Raw genomic sequence first — 16,481 nt, 5'->3', positions numbered from 1 at the left:
GGGAGCAGCGCTAAAATACTGAAGTATTTTTTTCTATTAACGAAGTCCTGAGAGGACACATTTGGGGCTAGTCAGGCTACAAGTCACGGGCTCCCCAGTGGAAGCTCCAGCATCCAGGCAGGAGCAGCCATGTTCAGACTTCTTAGAATATCCAGGAAACCGTTGGGAATCCGTTGGGAAACCGTTTGCTGCGGTAGAGATAGGTGCTCACCTAGCAGCTACTAGCCTTTCCTTCATGGAAATGAGTCTCAACACATCTATGGAGCCCGAGTCCACAGAGAAGCAACAACCAGATTCCCTGCCGAAGCCATCGGGGCCTGGACCAGACTTGGATGAAGGGGCAGATCTGCAGGCAGCACCACTCCCGGCCCAGAAGGCAGAGCTGCTCTTGGAACAGAAACCTGAGCTGGACTGGGCTTCGCGGCAGGATGCAGAGCCACCAGGAGCTATGGAGTCGCAGGAGTCAAGTTCGGTGGGGTGGGATTCACCTCTACAACGGTCCTCAACTGAAGTATCTCAGAAGCACCGCTGCCAAACCAACTGCCTGGAGGCTCCGCTCTCCCGGGCCTTCCGATGGCTGGGGTGGGAGGTGGGCTCACACCCCTGGGTCTTCCTGCTGGTGCCCATTCTGCTGACAACGGCTCTGAGCACTGGCTTCATTTACCTGCCCAAGGATGAAGAAGAGGACCTCGAGGAGCAGTACACCCCCGTCAGGAGCCCGGCCAAGGGAGAACGGCGCTTTGTGCAGGGACATTTCACCACTAATGACTCTTTTCACTTCTCCATCTTCAGGATGAGCTCCGAGGTCCAATTCGCTTCCATTCTAGTGGTGTCACTCTCTGACACCCTGCTGGAACAAGAATTCTTGTCAGAAGTTAGCAGATTAGACAGTGCGGTGCAGGCTCTGAATGCGACTCAGGAAGATGGAACCCCGATCCTCTTCAGTCAGGTGTGTGCCAAGAACCAGGGCATCTGTGTGCCCTCCAACCCCCTCCTGTTTGCCTGGCAGGTGAATAAGAAGCTTGACCTGAAAAGCATCACCTTCCCCATCTACATCCAAAACAGCCAGCCTGTCTCCCTGGCGGGCACCCTTGGTGGAACCACCTTAGGCAAGCAGATGGGACCAAACTATTTACTCCTGCAGGCCAAAGCCATGCGGCTGCAATATTACCTGAGAACCCAAGAAAAAGAGAGTAGTGAGCATAGCAAGAGGTGGCTCGTACATTTCCTGGACGAATTTAGCAATATTGAAGAGAGTTTGGCCTTGAAGATGATGCGGGTACGTGGCAGCTGGGGTTGATAGGGAGGCCAGGAGAAAGTGGGAGGGATAAGACGACTTGTTCCAAGGACCATAGATCCATAGATAGCACTAGCACTCCCTGAGTGACGGAGTCCTGGATTTGAAGCTGAGCGTGTGCTACTGTTTTTGGCACTTAATCCAACTTTTTTTTTAACACCCAGAAGGATGCCACAAATCTTAGATCCTTGTTAACATTTGGGTGGAAAACACAAATCCTGCATCCTCAAGATAGGTCTGTTCAGTACAGACATTGATCTTCAGGTTTAGTTTTGGGGATTGGTTTTCCAGCCAAATTACGTGGGAATTCTTACTTTTAGTTAGTCTTTGCTGTTTCCAGGAGTCCCCTAAAATTTGTTTGAAGTTCACTGGAATAAAAAGCAACAAACAAAAATACTTCAAGCAAATGTTCCATAGTGTTACTGAAAAAGATAACTAGCTCAGCATTTTTTTTTCAAGTAAATTATATCATAGTGCCAGAAACATGGTAACTGTTCAGTAATTCTTGTGCCAGCAAACCTACTAATACTTCTGAATAGCCGGGTGAAAGTGAGACACCCACTGGAAAAAGCCTTTGAATACCAGGCCTTTCTGAAATGATATTTATGCAATTAAAATAGTGAAATATAACAACCTAATAAAAATTTAGAAAAAGCCACAATTTCTTTAGTTATAATTTCACAGTTTTATGTAAAATTTAGATTTTGTATTTTTTGGAAATTGTAAACTTTAGATTTTTGTAAGAAATTTCGGAGAACATGCTGGAGATTTGGGGAAAGAAGCAAACTATATTCTTTATTCTAAAATGATAATTCATGTATTTTGATCTTTTAAAGAATTTAAACATTTTATTTACCAATAAGCTAGAGTGCTTCAATAGTTTTTGTAACTCATTCGCAAATATTGTAATTAAGAGTTATTCATCCGAGTAATTTTTGTGGCAGGTGGTCACTTTCTAGACAACTGGAATTTGACGCAATTGCTAAGATGGTTCCCTCTTTGTTTTATGTGGCATACCTTCTAATCACATTATTTTCAATTGCATCATGCCCAGGTAAAATATTTTTATTTGTTGTCTTGTTTTTTATGCATGCTATGAAGTTGGCTGACTCTATCATTTAAAGAAAAATACAAAACAAACAACAATATTTATGAACTTCTTCTCCACTGGCTCAGATGAACTAATTATTTTTATCTTTATTGTTGAGAGTATTACAGATACACCCCTCTTTTCTTTTCCCCTTACTCCCCTCCATCCAGTTCCCACCCTGCACCTGCACCAGACCTTCACCACCCTATTGTCTGTATTCGTGGGCAATGAAAACATTCATGTAAGTTCTTTGGTTAATCTCTTCCCGCCACCACTCTCCTACCCCATTCCCTCTGACAGTCATCAGTCTGTTCCATGTTTCCAAGCCTGTGGTTCTATTTTATTCATCAGTTTATTGTGATCATTATATTCCACATATAAGTGAGATCATGTGATATTTGTCTTTCTCTGACTGGCTTATTTTGCTTCAGCCAACCTCATAGCATGCTATAAAAAAAATGAAATGAAAGTATTTTACCTGTAGCATGATACAATTGAAAATAATATGATTAGAAAATATGCCAAATAAAACAAAGGGATCATTGTTGTAGAAGTTGTCTCAAATTCCAGTTGTCTAAAACGTGATGTAAAGTAGACCACCTGCCACAAAAATGTGCTCAAATAACTTTTAATTCTTACTTTTAGTTAATCTTTGCTGTTTCCAGGAGTCCCCTAAAATTTGTTTGAAGTTCACTGGAATAAAAAGCAGCAAACAAAAAAACTTCAAACAAATGTTCCATAGTGTTACTGAGAAAAGATAACTAGCTCAGCATTTTTTTTTCAAGTAAATTATATTATAGTGCCAGAAACATGGTAGCTGTTCAGTAATTCTTGGGCTAGGAAACCTACTAATATTTCTGAATAGCCTGGTGAAAGTGAGTCACCCACTGGAAAAAGCCTTTGAATACCAGGCCTTTCTGAAAGGATATTTATGCAATTAAAATAGTAAAATATAACAACCTACTAAAATTTTAGAAAAAAACCACACGTCCTTTAATTATTACTAACTAGAGGCCCGATGCACGAAATTTGTGCACCAGGAGAGGGAGGTCCCTCAGCCCAGCCTGCACCCTCTCACAGTCCGGGACCCCTTGCTTCTTACTGCCCACCTGCAGCGGAGGTGGAAGAGGCTCCCGCCACTGCCCCTGTGCTCACTAGCCGTGAGCCCAGCTTCTGGCTGAGCGGCACCCCTGTGGGAGCGCACTGACCACCAGGGGGCAGCTCCTGCTTTGAGTGTCTGCCTCCTGGTGGTCAGTGCACATCATAGCGACCTGTTGTTCTTCTGTTTGGTCGATTTGCATATCAGGGTTTTATGTAGGATTTCACAGTTTTATGTAAAATTTAGATTTTGGATTTTTGTAAGAAACTTTAGAGAGCATGTCAGAGATTTGGGGGGGAAAGCAAATCTATATTCTTTATTCTAAAATGATAATTCATGTATTTTGATCTTTTAATGAATTTGAACATTTTTTTCACCAATAGTCTAGAGTGTTTTAATAGTGTTTGTAACTCATTCACAAATATTATAACTAAGAGTTATTCATCTGAGTACATTTTTGTGGCAGGTGGTCTACTTTACATCACTTTCTAGACAACTGGAATTTGAGGCAACTTCTAAGACGGTGATCCCTTTGTTTTATGTGGCATACTTTCTAATCATATTATTTTCAATCGCATCATGCTACAGGTAAAATATTTTATTTGTTTTTGTAAACTATTTTTTTAAATTTATTGAGGTAAAACATATATATAGATAATATAAAATGTCATTTTAACCATTTTGAGTTTACAATTCAGTTGTATTAATGACATTCACACTGCTGTGCAATCGGTACAACTCTCTGTTCCCAAATATTTTCCATCACTCTGAACAGAAATGCTGTAATATTAAGCAATAACACCCCATTGCCTCCTCCCAGCCCTGGTAAACCTTCAGTCTACTTTGTCTCTGTGAATTTGCCTATTCTACAGATTTCATATAAGTAAGATCATATAAAAGTTGTCCTTTCGTGACTGGTTTACCTCACTTAGCACAATGTTTTCAGTGTACATCCATATTGTAGCATGTATCAGAACTTCATTTATTGTTGTTGCTTAATAATATTCCATTGTATGTATACACCACATTTTATTTAGCCACTTGTCTTTTGATGGGCACTTGGGAATATTTCTCCCTTTTGGCTATTATGAATAATGCTGCAATGAACATTAGTATACAAATATCCATTTGAACCCCAGTTTTCAATTCTTTTTCATTATCTACCTAGAAGTAGAATTGGTGGTGTGTGATAATTCCAGGTTAAGTTCTTGAAGAACTGCTAAAGTGTTTTCCACAGAAAACACCTTTTTATATCCCACCAGTGACATCTCCACTTCCTCACCAACCTTGTCATTTTCTGTTTTATGGATTATAGCCATTCAAGTAGATACAAAATATTATCTCATTGTGGTTTTGAGTCTCAATTCCCTAATTACTAATGATAAGTATCTTTTGATGTGTTTATTGGCCATTTGTATATCTTCCTTGGAGAAATGTCTATTCAAAGCCTATACTCATTTTTTAATGGGGTCATTTGTCCTTCTGTTGTTGAGTCCTGTTATTGATGAATACTTTATATATTTTAGATATTAAACCCTTAACAGAAAGATATATGATTCTACCACTCTGTGAATTATCTCTTCACTTTCTTGATACTGTCCTCTAATGCCCAAAAGTTTTTAATTTTTATGAAGTTCAATTTATCTATTTTTTCTTTTGCTACTGTGCTTTTGGTGCTATATCTAAGAATCCATTAGCAAGTCCAAGGTAATGCACATTTATCCTATGTTTTCTTCTAAGAGTTTATGGTTTTAGCTCTTATATTTAAGTTGTTGATCAGTTTTAAATTATTTTTGTATATGGTGTGAAGTAAGGGTTCAACTTCTTTCTTGTACTTGTAGAAGAGCCATTTGATGAAGAAAAAAATCAATTAGCTATATATACATGGGTTTATTTGTGCACTCTTAATTTTATTGCATTGGTCTATATGTCTTTCCATATGGCAATACCACACAATTTGGATTATTGTAGCTTTGTTAAAAGTTTTTAAATCTGGAAATTTCAGTCCTCCAACCTTCTTCTTTTTCAAGATTATTTTGGATATCCAAGGCCCCTTAAAATTTCATATAAAATTTGAGGGCTGACTTTTCCATTTATGAATAGAAAAAAAGGCCATTGGAATTTTAATAGAGATTATGTTGTATCTGTAATTGCTTTAGATGAGATTGACATTTTAACAATATTAAATCTACCTCCCCATGAACTAAGGAAATATTTTCATTGATTTGGGTCTTCTTTAGTTTCTTTCACCAATGTTTTATAGTTTTCAGTGTGCAAGCCTTTTACCTCCTGGGTCAAATTTATTCCTACGTATTGTTCTATTTTTAAAAAATATATTTTTATTGATTTAAGAGAGGAAGGGAGAAGGAGAGAGAAATGGAAACATTAATGATGAGAGCGATTCATTGATTGGCTGCCTGCTGCACGCCCACCACTGGGGATAAAGACCTTAACCAGGCATGTGCCCTTAATCGGAATCAAATCTGGGACCCTTCAGTCCTCAGGTCAACGCTCTATCCACTGAGCCAAACCAGCTAGACCCTAAGTATTATTTTAGGCACTACTTAGATGGAACTGCTTTTGTAATTGGCTTTTGGGATTGTTTATTGCACATGGATAACAACAGAATTGATTTTTGTGTGTTGATTTTGTATCCTGTAGCTTTGCTGAATTTGTTTGTTTACTCTAGCATTTTTATGGATTCTTTGGAATTTTCACATATAGAATCATGTACTCTGGGGGAAAAGTTAGTTACCCTTTTTCGTTTTCAATTTGGATTCCTTTTATTTCTATTTTTGTCTAATTGCTGGCTAACACCACAATGTTGAATATCATTGGTGACAATGGGCATCCTTGTTTCTGGTCTTAGAGGGAAAGCATTCAGTTTTTCACAATTCAGTATGATGTTAGTTGTACAAGCAGTCCTCTCCCTTCCTTGGTTTTGGGTGTTGGATTTTGTCAAATGCCTTTTCTACATCTATTGAGATGATCATATGGTTTTTATTTTTTGTTGTATTAGTGTGGTGTATTACATTGATTTTTTTATGTTGAACTACTCTTGCATTCCTGGGATAAATCCCACTTGGTCTATAAGGTGTATAACCCTTTAATATGCTATTGAATTGGCCTTGCTAGAATTGTGTTGAGGTCTTTTATGTCTATATTCATAAAGATATTGCTATGTAGTTTTCTTGTGATATCTTTGGATTAAATGTTCCAATCAAAATACACATGGTAGCTAAATGTATAAGAAAACATATGCTGTGTATCAGAGACTCACTTCAAATTGAAAGACATACACAGATTGAAAGTAAAACAGTGGGAAAAGATATCTCAAGAAAATAGAAACAAAATAAAAAAAGCTTAGGTAGCAATACTTATATCAGACAAAATAGACTTTAAAACAAAGACTATAAAAAGAGACAAAGAAGGACCCAGCAATTCCATTTCTGGGTCCTCAAAACACTAAATCAAAAAGCACATGCATCCATATGTTCATTGAAGCATTACTTACAATAGCCAAAATATGGAGGCAACCTCAGGGCCTATCAATGGATGAATGTATAAAGAACAAGTAGTGCATCTATACAATGGAATATTACCCAACCATCTATATATATAAAAGCCTAATATGCTAAGTGTCAGACCATTCAACCATTCTACCAGTTGCTATAACACGCACTGACCACCAAGAGGAAGACACTCTGACTGGTAGGTTAGCTTGCTGCTGGGGTCTGGCCGATCGGGACTGGGCAAGACAGGCTGGACACACCCTGGAGTTCACCCACAGTCCCTCCCCAGTGGGACACACCCTGGAGTTCACCCACAGTCCCTCCCTAATCATGCACCAGTGTAGTCCCTCGGCCTGGCCTGCATCCTCTCACAATCCAGGACCCCTGGGGGATGTCAGAGAACTGGTTTTGGCCTGATCCTCACAGGCCAGGCTGAGAGACCCCACTGGTGCATGAATTTGTGCACTGGGCCTCTAGTAAAAAATAATGAAATCTTGACATCTGTAACAACGCGTATGGACATAGAAGATATTGCAGTGAGTGAAATAAGTCATACAGAGAAAGAAAAGACAAATGCCATATGATTTCACTTACATGTAGAATCTAAAAAACAAAATAAACGAACAAGCAGAGCAGAATCAGACTCATAGATACAGAACATTTTAATGATTGACAGATGGGCGGGAGGTGAAGGGGGTGGGTGGAATAGGTGAATGAATTAAGAAGTATAAATTTATAGTTACAGTTTAGTCATGGGGATGTAAGTACAGTATAGGGAATATAGTCAATAACATTGTAATAAGTATGTATGGTGTGAGATGAGTTCTCGATTTATTTATTTTATTTTTTTATTTTATTTATTTTATTGCTTAAAGTATTACAAAGGGTATTACATATGTGTCCCTTTTTTCCCCCTGCCATTGACAATCCCCTGGCCTCCCCTACCCCCCAGTGTCTTATGTCCATTGGTTATGCTTATATGCATGCATACAAGTCCTTCAGTTGATCTCTTACCCCCCTCCCTCCTGCCTCCCAACCCTGCCTGGCCTTCCCACTGCAGTTTGACAATCTGTTTGAGGCAGCTCTGCCTCTGTATCTATTATTGTTCATAAGTTTATAATGGTCTTTATTATCCATGAATGAGTGAGATCATGTGGTATTTTTCCTTTATTGACTGGCTTATTTCACTTAGCATAATGCTCTCCAGTTCCATCCATGCCGTTGCAAATGGTAAGAGTTCCTTCTTTTTTAGAGCACCATAGTATTCCATCGTGTAGATGTACCACAGTTTTCTAATCCATTCATCTGCTGATGGGCACTTAGGCTGTTTCCAGATCTTAGCTATGGTGAATTGTGCTATGAACATAGGGGTGCATATATCCTTTCTGATTGGTGTTTCCGGTTTCTTGGGATATATTCCTAGAAGAGGGATCACAGGGTCAAATGGGATTTCCATTTTTAGTTTTTTGAGGAAACTCCATACTGTCTTCCATAGTGGCTGCACCAGTTTGCATTCCCACCAGCAGTGCATGAGTGTTCCTTTTTCTCCACATCCTCTCCAGTACTTGTCGTTTGTTGATTTGTTGATGCTAGCCAGTCTGACAGGTGTGAGATGATACCTCATTGTTGTTTTGATTTGCATCTCTCAGATGATTAGTGACTTTGAGCATGTTTTCATATGTCTCTTGGCTTTCTGAATGTCCTCTTTTGAAAGGTGTTTATTTAGATCCTTTGCCTATTTTTTGATTGGATTGTTTATCTTCCTTTTGTTAAGTTGTATGAGTTCCCTATAACTTTTGGAGATTAGGCCCTTATCAGATATGACATTGGCAAATATGTTTTCCCACACAGTGGGTTTTCTTGTTGTTTTGTTGATGGTTTCTTTTGCTGTGCAGAAGCTTTTTATTTTGATGTAGTCCCATTTGTTCATTTTCTCTTTAGTTTCAAGTGCCCTAGGAGCTGTATCAGTGAAGAAATAGCTTCGGCATATGTCTGAGATTTTGTTGCCTTTGGATTCTTCTAGAATTTTTATGGTTTCCCGTCCTACATTTAAGTCCTTTATCCATTTTGAGTTTATTTTTGTGTATGGTGTAAGTTGGTGGTCTAGTTTCATTTTCTTGCATATAGCTGTCCAATTTTCCCAACACCATTTATTGAAGAGACTATCTTGACTCCATTGTATGTTCTTGCCTCCTTTGTCAAATATTAATTGAGCATATTGGTTCGGGCCGATTTTTGGGCTCTCTATTCTATTCCATTGATCTATATGTCTGTTCTTGTGCCAGTACCAGACAGTTTTGAGAACAGTGGCTTTGTAATACAGCTTGATATCTGGTATTGAGATCCCACCTACTTTGTTCTTTCTCAGGATCACTGCAGCTATTCGGGGTCGTTTTTTATTCCAGATGAATTTTTGGAGAGTTCGTTCTAGATCTGTGAAGTATGTCATTGGTATTTTAATGGGAAGTGCGTTGAATTTATAGATTGCTTTGGGTAGTATGGACATTTTAATGATGTTGATTCTACCAATCCATGAACACGGTATGTTCTTCCATCTGTTTATGTCTTCCTCTATGTCTTTTTTCAACGTCCTGTAGTTTTCTGAGTAGAGGTCTTTTACCTCTTTAGTTAAGTTTATTCCTAGGTAGCTTAATTTTTTTGGTGCGATGGTAAATGGGATTGTTTTTTTAGTCTCTCTTTCTGAAAGTTCACTATTGGTGTATAGAAATGCCTCAGATTTCTTGGGGTTAATTTTGAGTTCTAGATTTAATGGGTGATCACTTTGTAAGTTATATAAATGTCTAATCATTTGGGTTCTACACCTAAAATGAATATATTGTATGTCAAATATAATTTTAAAAGTTTTAAAATATAATAAAAAATAAAATACAGCTATGTTGTAGAATGTTTTTTAACATAAGAAATTTCAGCTATTTTAATGTGGTATTGCCAGAAGAAGAAGAAGGTCTTTAATCATGTTCTTTCTGTTTTGGAATCAGTGGCTCTATTTCTATAGATCAGTGGTTCTCAACCTTCATAAATCCGCGACCCTTTAATACAGTTCCTCATGTTATGATGACCCCCAATTTCATTGTTACAAATTGAACATAATTAAAGCATAGTGATTAATCACAAAAACAATATGTAATTATATATGTGTTTTCCGATGGTCTTAGGCGACCCCTGTGAAAGGGTCGTTTGACCCCCAAAGGGGTCGTGACACACAGGTTGAGAACCACTGCTATAGATGACATTTCTAGTTTTCAAACGTAAGTTCTCTCTTCTACTAAAGATATCTAGAGGCAGGTATCAGTCATTTGTTTTGAAGCAGTTAACAACCAAGTAAAATATAAAACCAGAGATTGTTGTCAATATATTAAAATATGCTGTTGTGGTTGTTGGAGAGGTAAAGTATTGAATCCATACTTTAAAATGCTGTGTATATCTCCCCATTTATGTTTGTCCAACAACAACAAAACAGACATTGGTTGTGTGATTCAAAAAAAAATTTTTTTTGCATTTAGTAGCAACTTTCCTACAGCCCACTTCACCAATAGATGACAATCATGAAAATGTTTTAGAAGGAGGCTTTGCATAATCTTTGTTAATCACAGTACATATTGACCTAGCTTTGAAAAGCAGGAGCTATTTAAGACCTGATACAGGTGAGGCTTGCCCTCCACTTCTATTGTATTCCATCCATATCCCTTTGAAAAACAGAGTGAAATGAACCACCTGCAGTGTTTTGGTGTAACTTTATGGTTCTAAAATGCCAGCCAGTAGATGAGTGCTTATCTAACTATATAAGAATCACCCAGGGACCCTGGTCAGGTAGCTCAGTTGGTTAAGCATTGTCCCAGTACGCCAAAGTTTCAGGTTCCATCCCTAGTCTGGGCACATACAAAATCTACCAATGACTGCATAATAAGTAGGTAGAATAACAACTCTCTCTCTCTCTCTCTCTCTCTCTCTCTCTCTCTCTCTCTCTCTCTCTCTCTCTCTCTCCCCCTCCCTCCCTCCCTCCTTTCCTCTCTCCTGCTACAATCAATAAATAAAAATCACCCAGGGAAGTTTGATAAAAGTAAAGATTTCCAACTTTTCTGCTTCCTCCTTTTTCCCCTTGCATAGTGCCAGGAACTTAAATGTCTCCAGCAGACAGGTTTAGGAATTATTGCCCAAGAGGTTTCTAAATACATGTCTAAGTCAAGACTGTTATGAATTGATGGAATTTTAGTACCATCATGAATTCCATGATTTTTTCCCTCCAAATTTACAGGTGTGACTGTGTACGAAACAAAATGTTTGTTGCAGTTTTTGGAGTGATTTCTACTGCCTTCGCAGTGTTGAGCGGCTTTGGCCTGATGTTGTTCATTGGGGTGCCATTTGTGACCATAATTAAAAATGCACCATTTCTTGTTCTAGGTGAGTAAAACAAAATGTGAGACTACACACTGAGTATTTGGGGCTATAGGATACCTAAGAAATGAGCTTATTTTATATTAAGCAAAATAATTATGTTTAAGTTGCTCTACAGATCCAAAATAAGGTGCCAGAAACAAGAAAATAACATTGAATTATGTATTTTTAGAGTTGAAAAAAGCACCCCAAATGGAAGTACAAGGAACATGAACAAGCTGTACACACACATATACACCAAAAATTGAAAATATAAGAAAAAAATATTTGATTTCTCCATTAATCAAGGGATTCAAATTGAACCAAGAGTGAGATGCCTCATTTTCTTATTAGATTAATAAAAATTAGTAAGATTGAAGTTTTGGGTAAAATTGTGTACAAATGAGTACGCATATTTTGCTGGGGGAAATTTTAAATTGGGACACACTTTCTTTTAGTGCAACTTTGCAACAAATAAAAAATACTTAAAAATTTAAAGGGGGCCCTGCCAGTGTGGCTCAGTTGTTGAGCATCAACCTGTGAACCAGGAGGTCATGGTTCGATTCCCAGTCAGGGCACATGCCTGGGTTACAGGCTCAATCCTCAGTAGGGGGCATGTAGGAGGCAGCTGATCAATGATTCTCTCTCATCATTGATATTTCTGTGTCTTTCTCCTCCCTTGCTCTCTGAAATCAATAAAAATATATTTTAATAAATATTTTAGAGGAAATACCTTTGATCTATCAATTACACTGCTAGGAATTTGTCCTATTAATTGAACAATTGCTCAAAAAGTAGAACATGTTCATTTTGGTGTGATTTAGAATAGGAAAATATTGAAAACAACCTAATCCCATATCAAGATGGGATTGGTCAATTCAAATATAGCATATTAAAATTTTGAAATCATTTTCAGTCTTTAAAAAGAAGTAGACACATTAAATGAAAAATGAAATATTTCATTTAATGAAATATTAAATGAAAAAATACTGGTTATGAAATGAAATTTTGAAATAGAGTGGTACATTTGTATAGAGCAAATTCTGAATGGATAAACATCAAAATGTTAGCAGGAATTATCACAAGGATGGAATTACAGTCAGTTAAATTTTTTGTTTGTATTTCTCTGTAATTTCAGAATTTATTTTAGAGTAAGCATGAGAAAACAAAGGTGTTTATATTTTGGAAAACAAGCAACTTGGAAGAAATAATATTTGGTTTCCTGGGGGAGATAGTGGATTAGCTATACACTGGAATTCAGCTTATTTATTCTAGCTCTTCAGTGCATACCTTCTTCCTATACACCCACATTTAATCTCTCAATCTTCCCCACAGCCATAAATAAATAAAGTGTGTATAACTGACTTAATATAAACCATTTTTTGTATAGTCTGTGTGTACATAGGAGTGTTTGTGTGTGAGTGTGTTTGTGATTGCAGCAACTCAAAAACTGTATATGGACAATTTCTTAACAGTGTCCTATAAATAATAAAACTAGTTTGTTGGTTTTTGTCTTTTATGTTTTTTTTTATTGATTTCAGAGAGGAAGGGAGAATGAGATAGAAACATCAATAATGAGAGAGAATCATTGATTGGCTGCCTCCTGCACATTCCCCATGGGGGATCAGGCCCGTAGCCCAGGCAAGTGCCCTGACCCGGAATCAAACTGTGACCTCCTGTTTCAGAGGTCGACGCTCAACCACTGAGCCATAGTGGCTGGGCAAAAACCAGATTTTAGATATCTAATAAATATCAATGAGTTCATTCTTGGTTATTTTAATGTAGGTACTTCTACCTCGATTATACCCATAGAACATCTGAATTAGAGGCAGACTTGCAATCTCCATTGCAATCCATGCAATCCATAGAGATGATCCCCCCAAATTTAAATTAAGATCAGCATTTTACTTCCAAGTACTGACTGTATCATTGCTCTAGTAGAAAGCGTGAGGAAGTAAAATGTATCTGCAGCATGCTCATGCTTTCTTTCTAATCCCCTTTCTTCTTTATAGTCCTCCTTTCCCAGTCTTTAATGACAATTTCAAAGTCTCCTTTATTTCAAACCAATCATGAAATGTCAATGTAGAAAAGAACTAATCACCTAGTAGGCGTTAATATGTAAAGGATCCTTGATATTAATTTTGGGACATAATTCTGATATCAAGAGTACTTTCATTTTAATGAGAGAAGACCTTAAACTGGGCAAGTGAAGTTTGAATGATAGCATTCTGTCTATCAAAAACAGACCAGCAGGAAAACTCTGTGTGTGTGTGTGTGTGTGTGTGTGTGTGTGTGTGTGTGTGTGTCTATAAACTATGTGGTGCCTCTCAAATGATACCACATTGATAGCTAGATGCTTACTGTAGAACAGGTAAATCCAACTTATATTTTAAGCAACAGAATTATTGCTCATTGTGTTTGTGCATTAGTATGAAACAACTTATGAGAGGAAATGGTTTCTCAAGTAATCTAGCAAAATCAAAGATGCATTGCTAACCCTGCTTCCACTAACAACCAGTCAACCAGGTTTCCTGACTCATCATTGAAACTCCTTAATGAAGATTAGGAGTAGAATATATTGTGCTATGTCCAAAGAATAGGAGTATGTACAAAGCACAGAGTTATTACAGAAGAAGGAGTGATGAATTCTGTTGTGGATTCAGAGGCAATGAGAGAAAGTAGCATCAAAGGACAGGTTGGGCAAGGTAAATAAGACCTGAAAGAAATGGAAAAATAAGATGGTTTGAATTGATCTATTTGAATTTTTAAAATAAGTTTTCATTGACTTCAGAGAGAGAGGAAAGGAGAAGGAGAAGGGGGGGGGGGAGAGAGAGAGAGAGAGAGAGAGAGAGAGAGAGAGAGAGAGAGAGAGAGAGGAGAGAGAGAGAGATGTTAGAGCACAACATTGATCCATCACCTCCTGCACACCTCCTACTGGGGATCAGCCTCTAACCTAGGCATGTGCCCTGACAGGGAATCGAACCAGTGACCTGTAGGTGCATGGGATTACACTCAACCAACTAAGCCACATGGGCCAGGGTGATCTGTTTAATTTTTTAATAGAAATTAATATTTATGAAGATTGTTTCTTTTATTAACAGGTGTTGGGGTCGATGACATGTTTATTATGATTTCCGGCTGGCAGAAGACCAAACTCATAAATAGCATAAGACATCGTTTGTCCAGGACCTATTTAAAAGTGGCAGTGTCCATTACAATCACCACTGTCACTAACATCCTGGCCTTCTATACGGGAATTATGACCTCCTTCAGATCTATACAGTACTTTTGCATCTATACAGGAACAACCCTGTTCTTTTGTTATTTGTATACCATCACCTGTTTTGGAGCAGTTATGGCCCTGGATGGTAAAAGAGAAGTAGCCTGTCTACGTTGGTTAAAAAAGCCAGATACGGCTGACAAGAAATGTTCTTCATTAAAAAGGTGCTGCTGTCTCCCGTTTGATTCTCTCCCAGATGAACTGGAAGCTGATATCCATCCAATGAATTTGTTCTTTAGAGCCTATTTTGGTCCTTTCCTCACACGCACTAAGACCAAGTTTTTTGTAGTGCTTCTGTACATATCGTACCTCATAAGTAGTATATATGGATGTTTCCAAGTGCAGGAAGGTTTAGACCTTCGGAATTTGGCAAGTGACGATTCCTACATTACACCATATTTTGATGTAGAGGAAGAACATTTTCCACGTTACGGTCCCAAGGTTATGGTTATTGTTACTGAAACTCTTGACTACTGGGATAAAGATGCTAGGCAAAAATTGGAAAAATGTCTGGCAGATTTTGAAAAAAATGGCTATGTAGATAAAGCTCTTACAGAGTTTTGGTTACGAGAATATGTGCAATATATGAAAGATAAAAAGCAAGATATAAATGATAAGAATACTTTTATGAAGAGTATTTCCAGTTTTTTGGTGGATTTTCCACATTTTAAGTATGATGTTAATATTTCATCATCACATGAAATCATTTCTTCCCGTGCCTTCATTCAGACCATGCATATTTCTACTTCAACCAATAAGAAGAAGATGTTAATCCAGTTCCGAGACTTGGCCAAAAATTGTGAAATTCCCCTAATGGTGTATAACCCAGCATTCATATATTTTGATCAGTATACTGCAATAATAGAAAACACTATTAGAAATGTCATTGTGGCATCAGCAGCTATGTTTGTTGTTTCCTTATTGTTAATTCCTCACCCACTGTGCTCCTTGTGGGTAACTTTTGCTATTGGTTCTGTTATTGTAGGAGTAACGGGTTTCATGGCATTCTGGAAGGTCAATCTTGATTCCATATCCATGATTAATCTTGTCATTTGTATAGGCTTTTCTTTTGATTTTTCTGCACACATTTCCTATGCATTTGTTTCCAGTTCTCAGCCCTCAGTAAATCTAAAAACAATTGAGGCATTGTATATGCTAGGCTACCCTGTGTTACAAAGTGCAATTTCAACAATAATAGGGGTGTCTGTCTTATCTGCAGCCAAAGCATACATCTTCAGGACATTTTTTAAGATTATGTTTCTTGTTATGGTATTTGGGGCTGCTCATGGTCTAATTTTCATTCCAGTATTCTTAACCTTTATTTGAAGGTTTGTTTGAATATCCACTAGCAAATCAAAGACCAATTATAGAATTTCTGATTGCCCCAACTCAATCTGATAAAAATGCACCAGTAACAAAAGTCAACAAACTAAAAACAAAGACACATTTCCTTGAATTGAAAATCCCATTTTAATATGTTATTTAAAATATCCTGAGAAAAATTCATTAGTCTTTCATTAAAATATCTTTACTAAATTAGAAATTGTTGTCATTTTTATTATAATCTATGCACAATGAAGTATAAAGTATAAATTTCCAGGGTTTTTTTTCCCATTTATTCATCATTACAAGTTCATGCTTGGAATGCAAGTATTTTATATATTGTATCATAAATGCAATTTTTTTTTAAATCCTCACCCGAGGATATTTTTTCCGTTGACTTTTAGAGAGAGTGAAGGGTGGGGGAGAGACAGAGAGAGAGAGAAATACTGATGTGAAAGAGACACATCGATTGGTTGCCTCCCACA

The 16,481-nt window shown here is 37.5% G+C and overlaps 1 protein-coding gene across 1 annotated transcript; it reads left to right on the top strand.

Annotated features, from left to right (window-relative positions):
* Positions 1 to 241: 241 nt before the first annotated feature.
* LOC132238251 (patched domain-containing protein 3) lies at positions 242 to 16,277 on the top strand. The gene is made up of 4 exons (XM_059703249.1): positions 242 to 1,279; positions 3,953 to 4,074; positions 11,275 to 11,420; positions 14,495 to 16,277. Exons 1-4 carry the CDS (start codon positions 242 to 244, stop codon positions 15,997 to 15,999), a joined length of 2,811 nt encoding a protein of 936 aa, XP_059559232.1. The 3' UTR covers positions 16,000 to 16,277.
* The last annotated feature ends 204 nt before the right edge of the window (positions 16,278 to 16,481 follow it).

This window comes from Myotis daubentonii, chromosome 1, assembly GCF_963259705.1.
Source record: "Myotis daubentonii chromosome 1, mMyoDau2.1, whole genome shotgun sequence".
Lineage (NCBI taxonomy): Eukaryota > Metazoa > Chordata > Mammalia > Chiroptera > Vespertilionidae > Myotis > Myotis daubentonii.
This window is presented reverse-complemented; position numbering and strand designations above follow the sequence as displayed.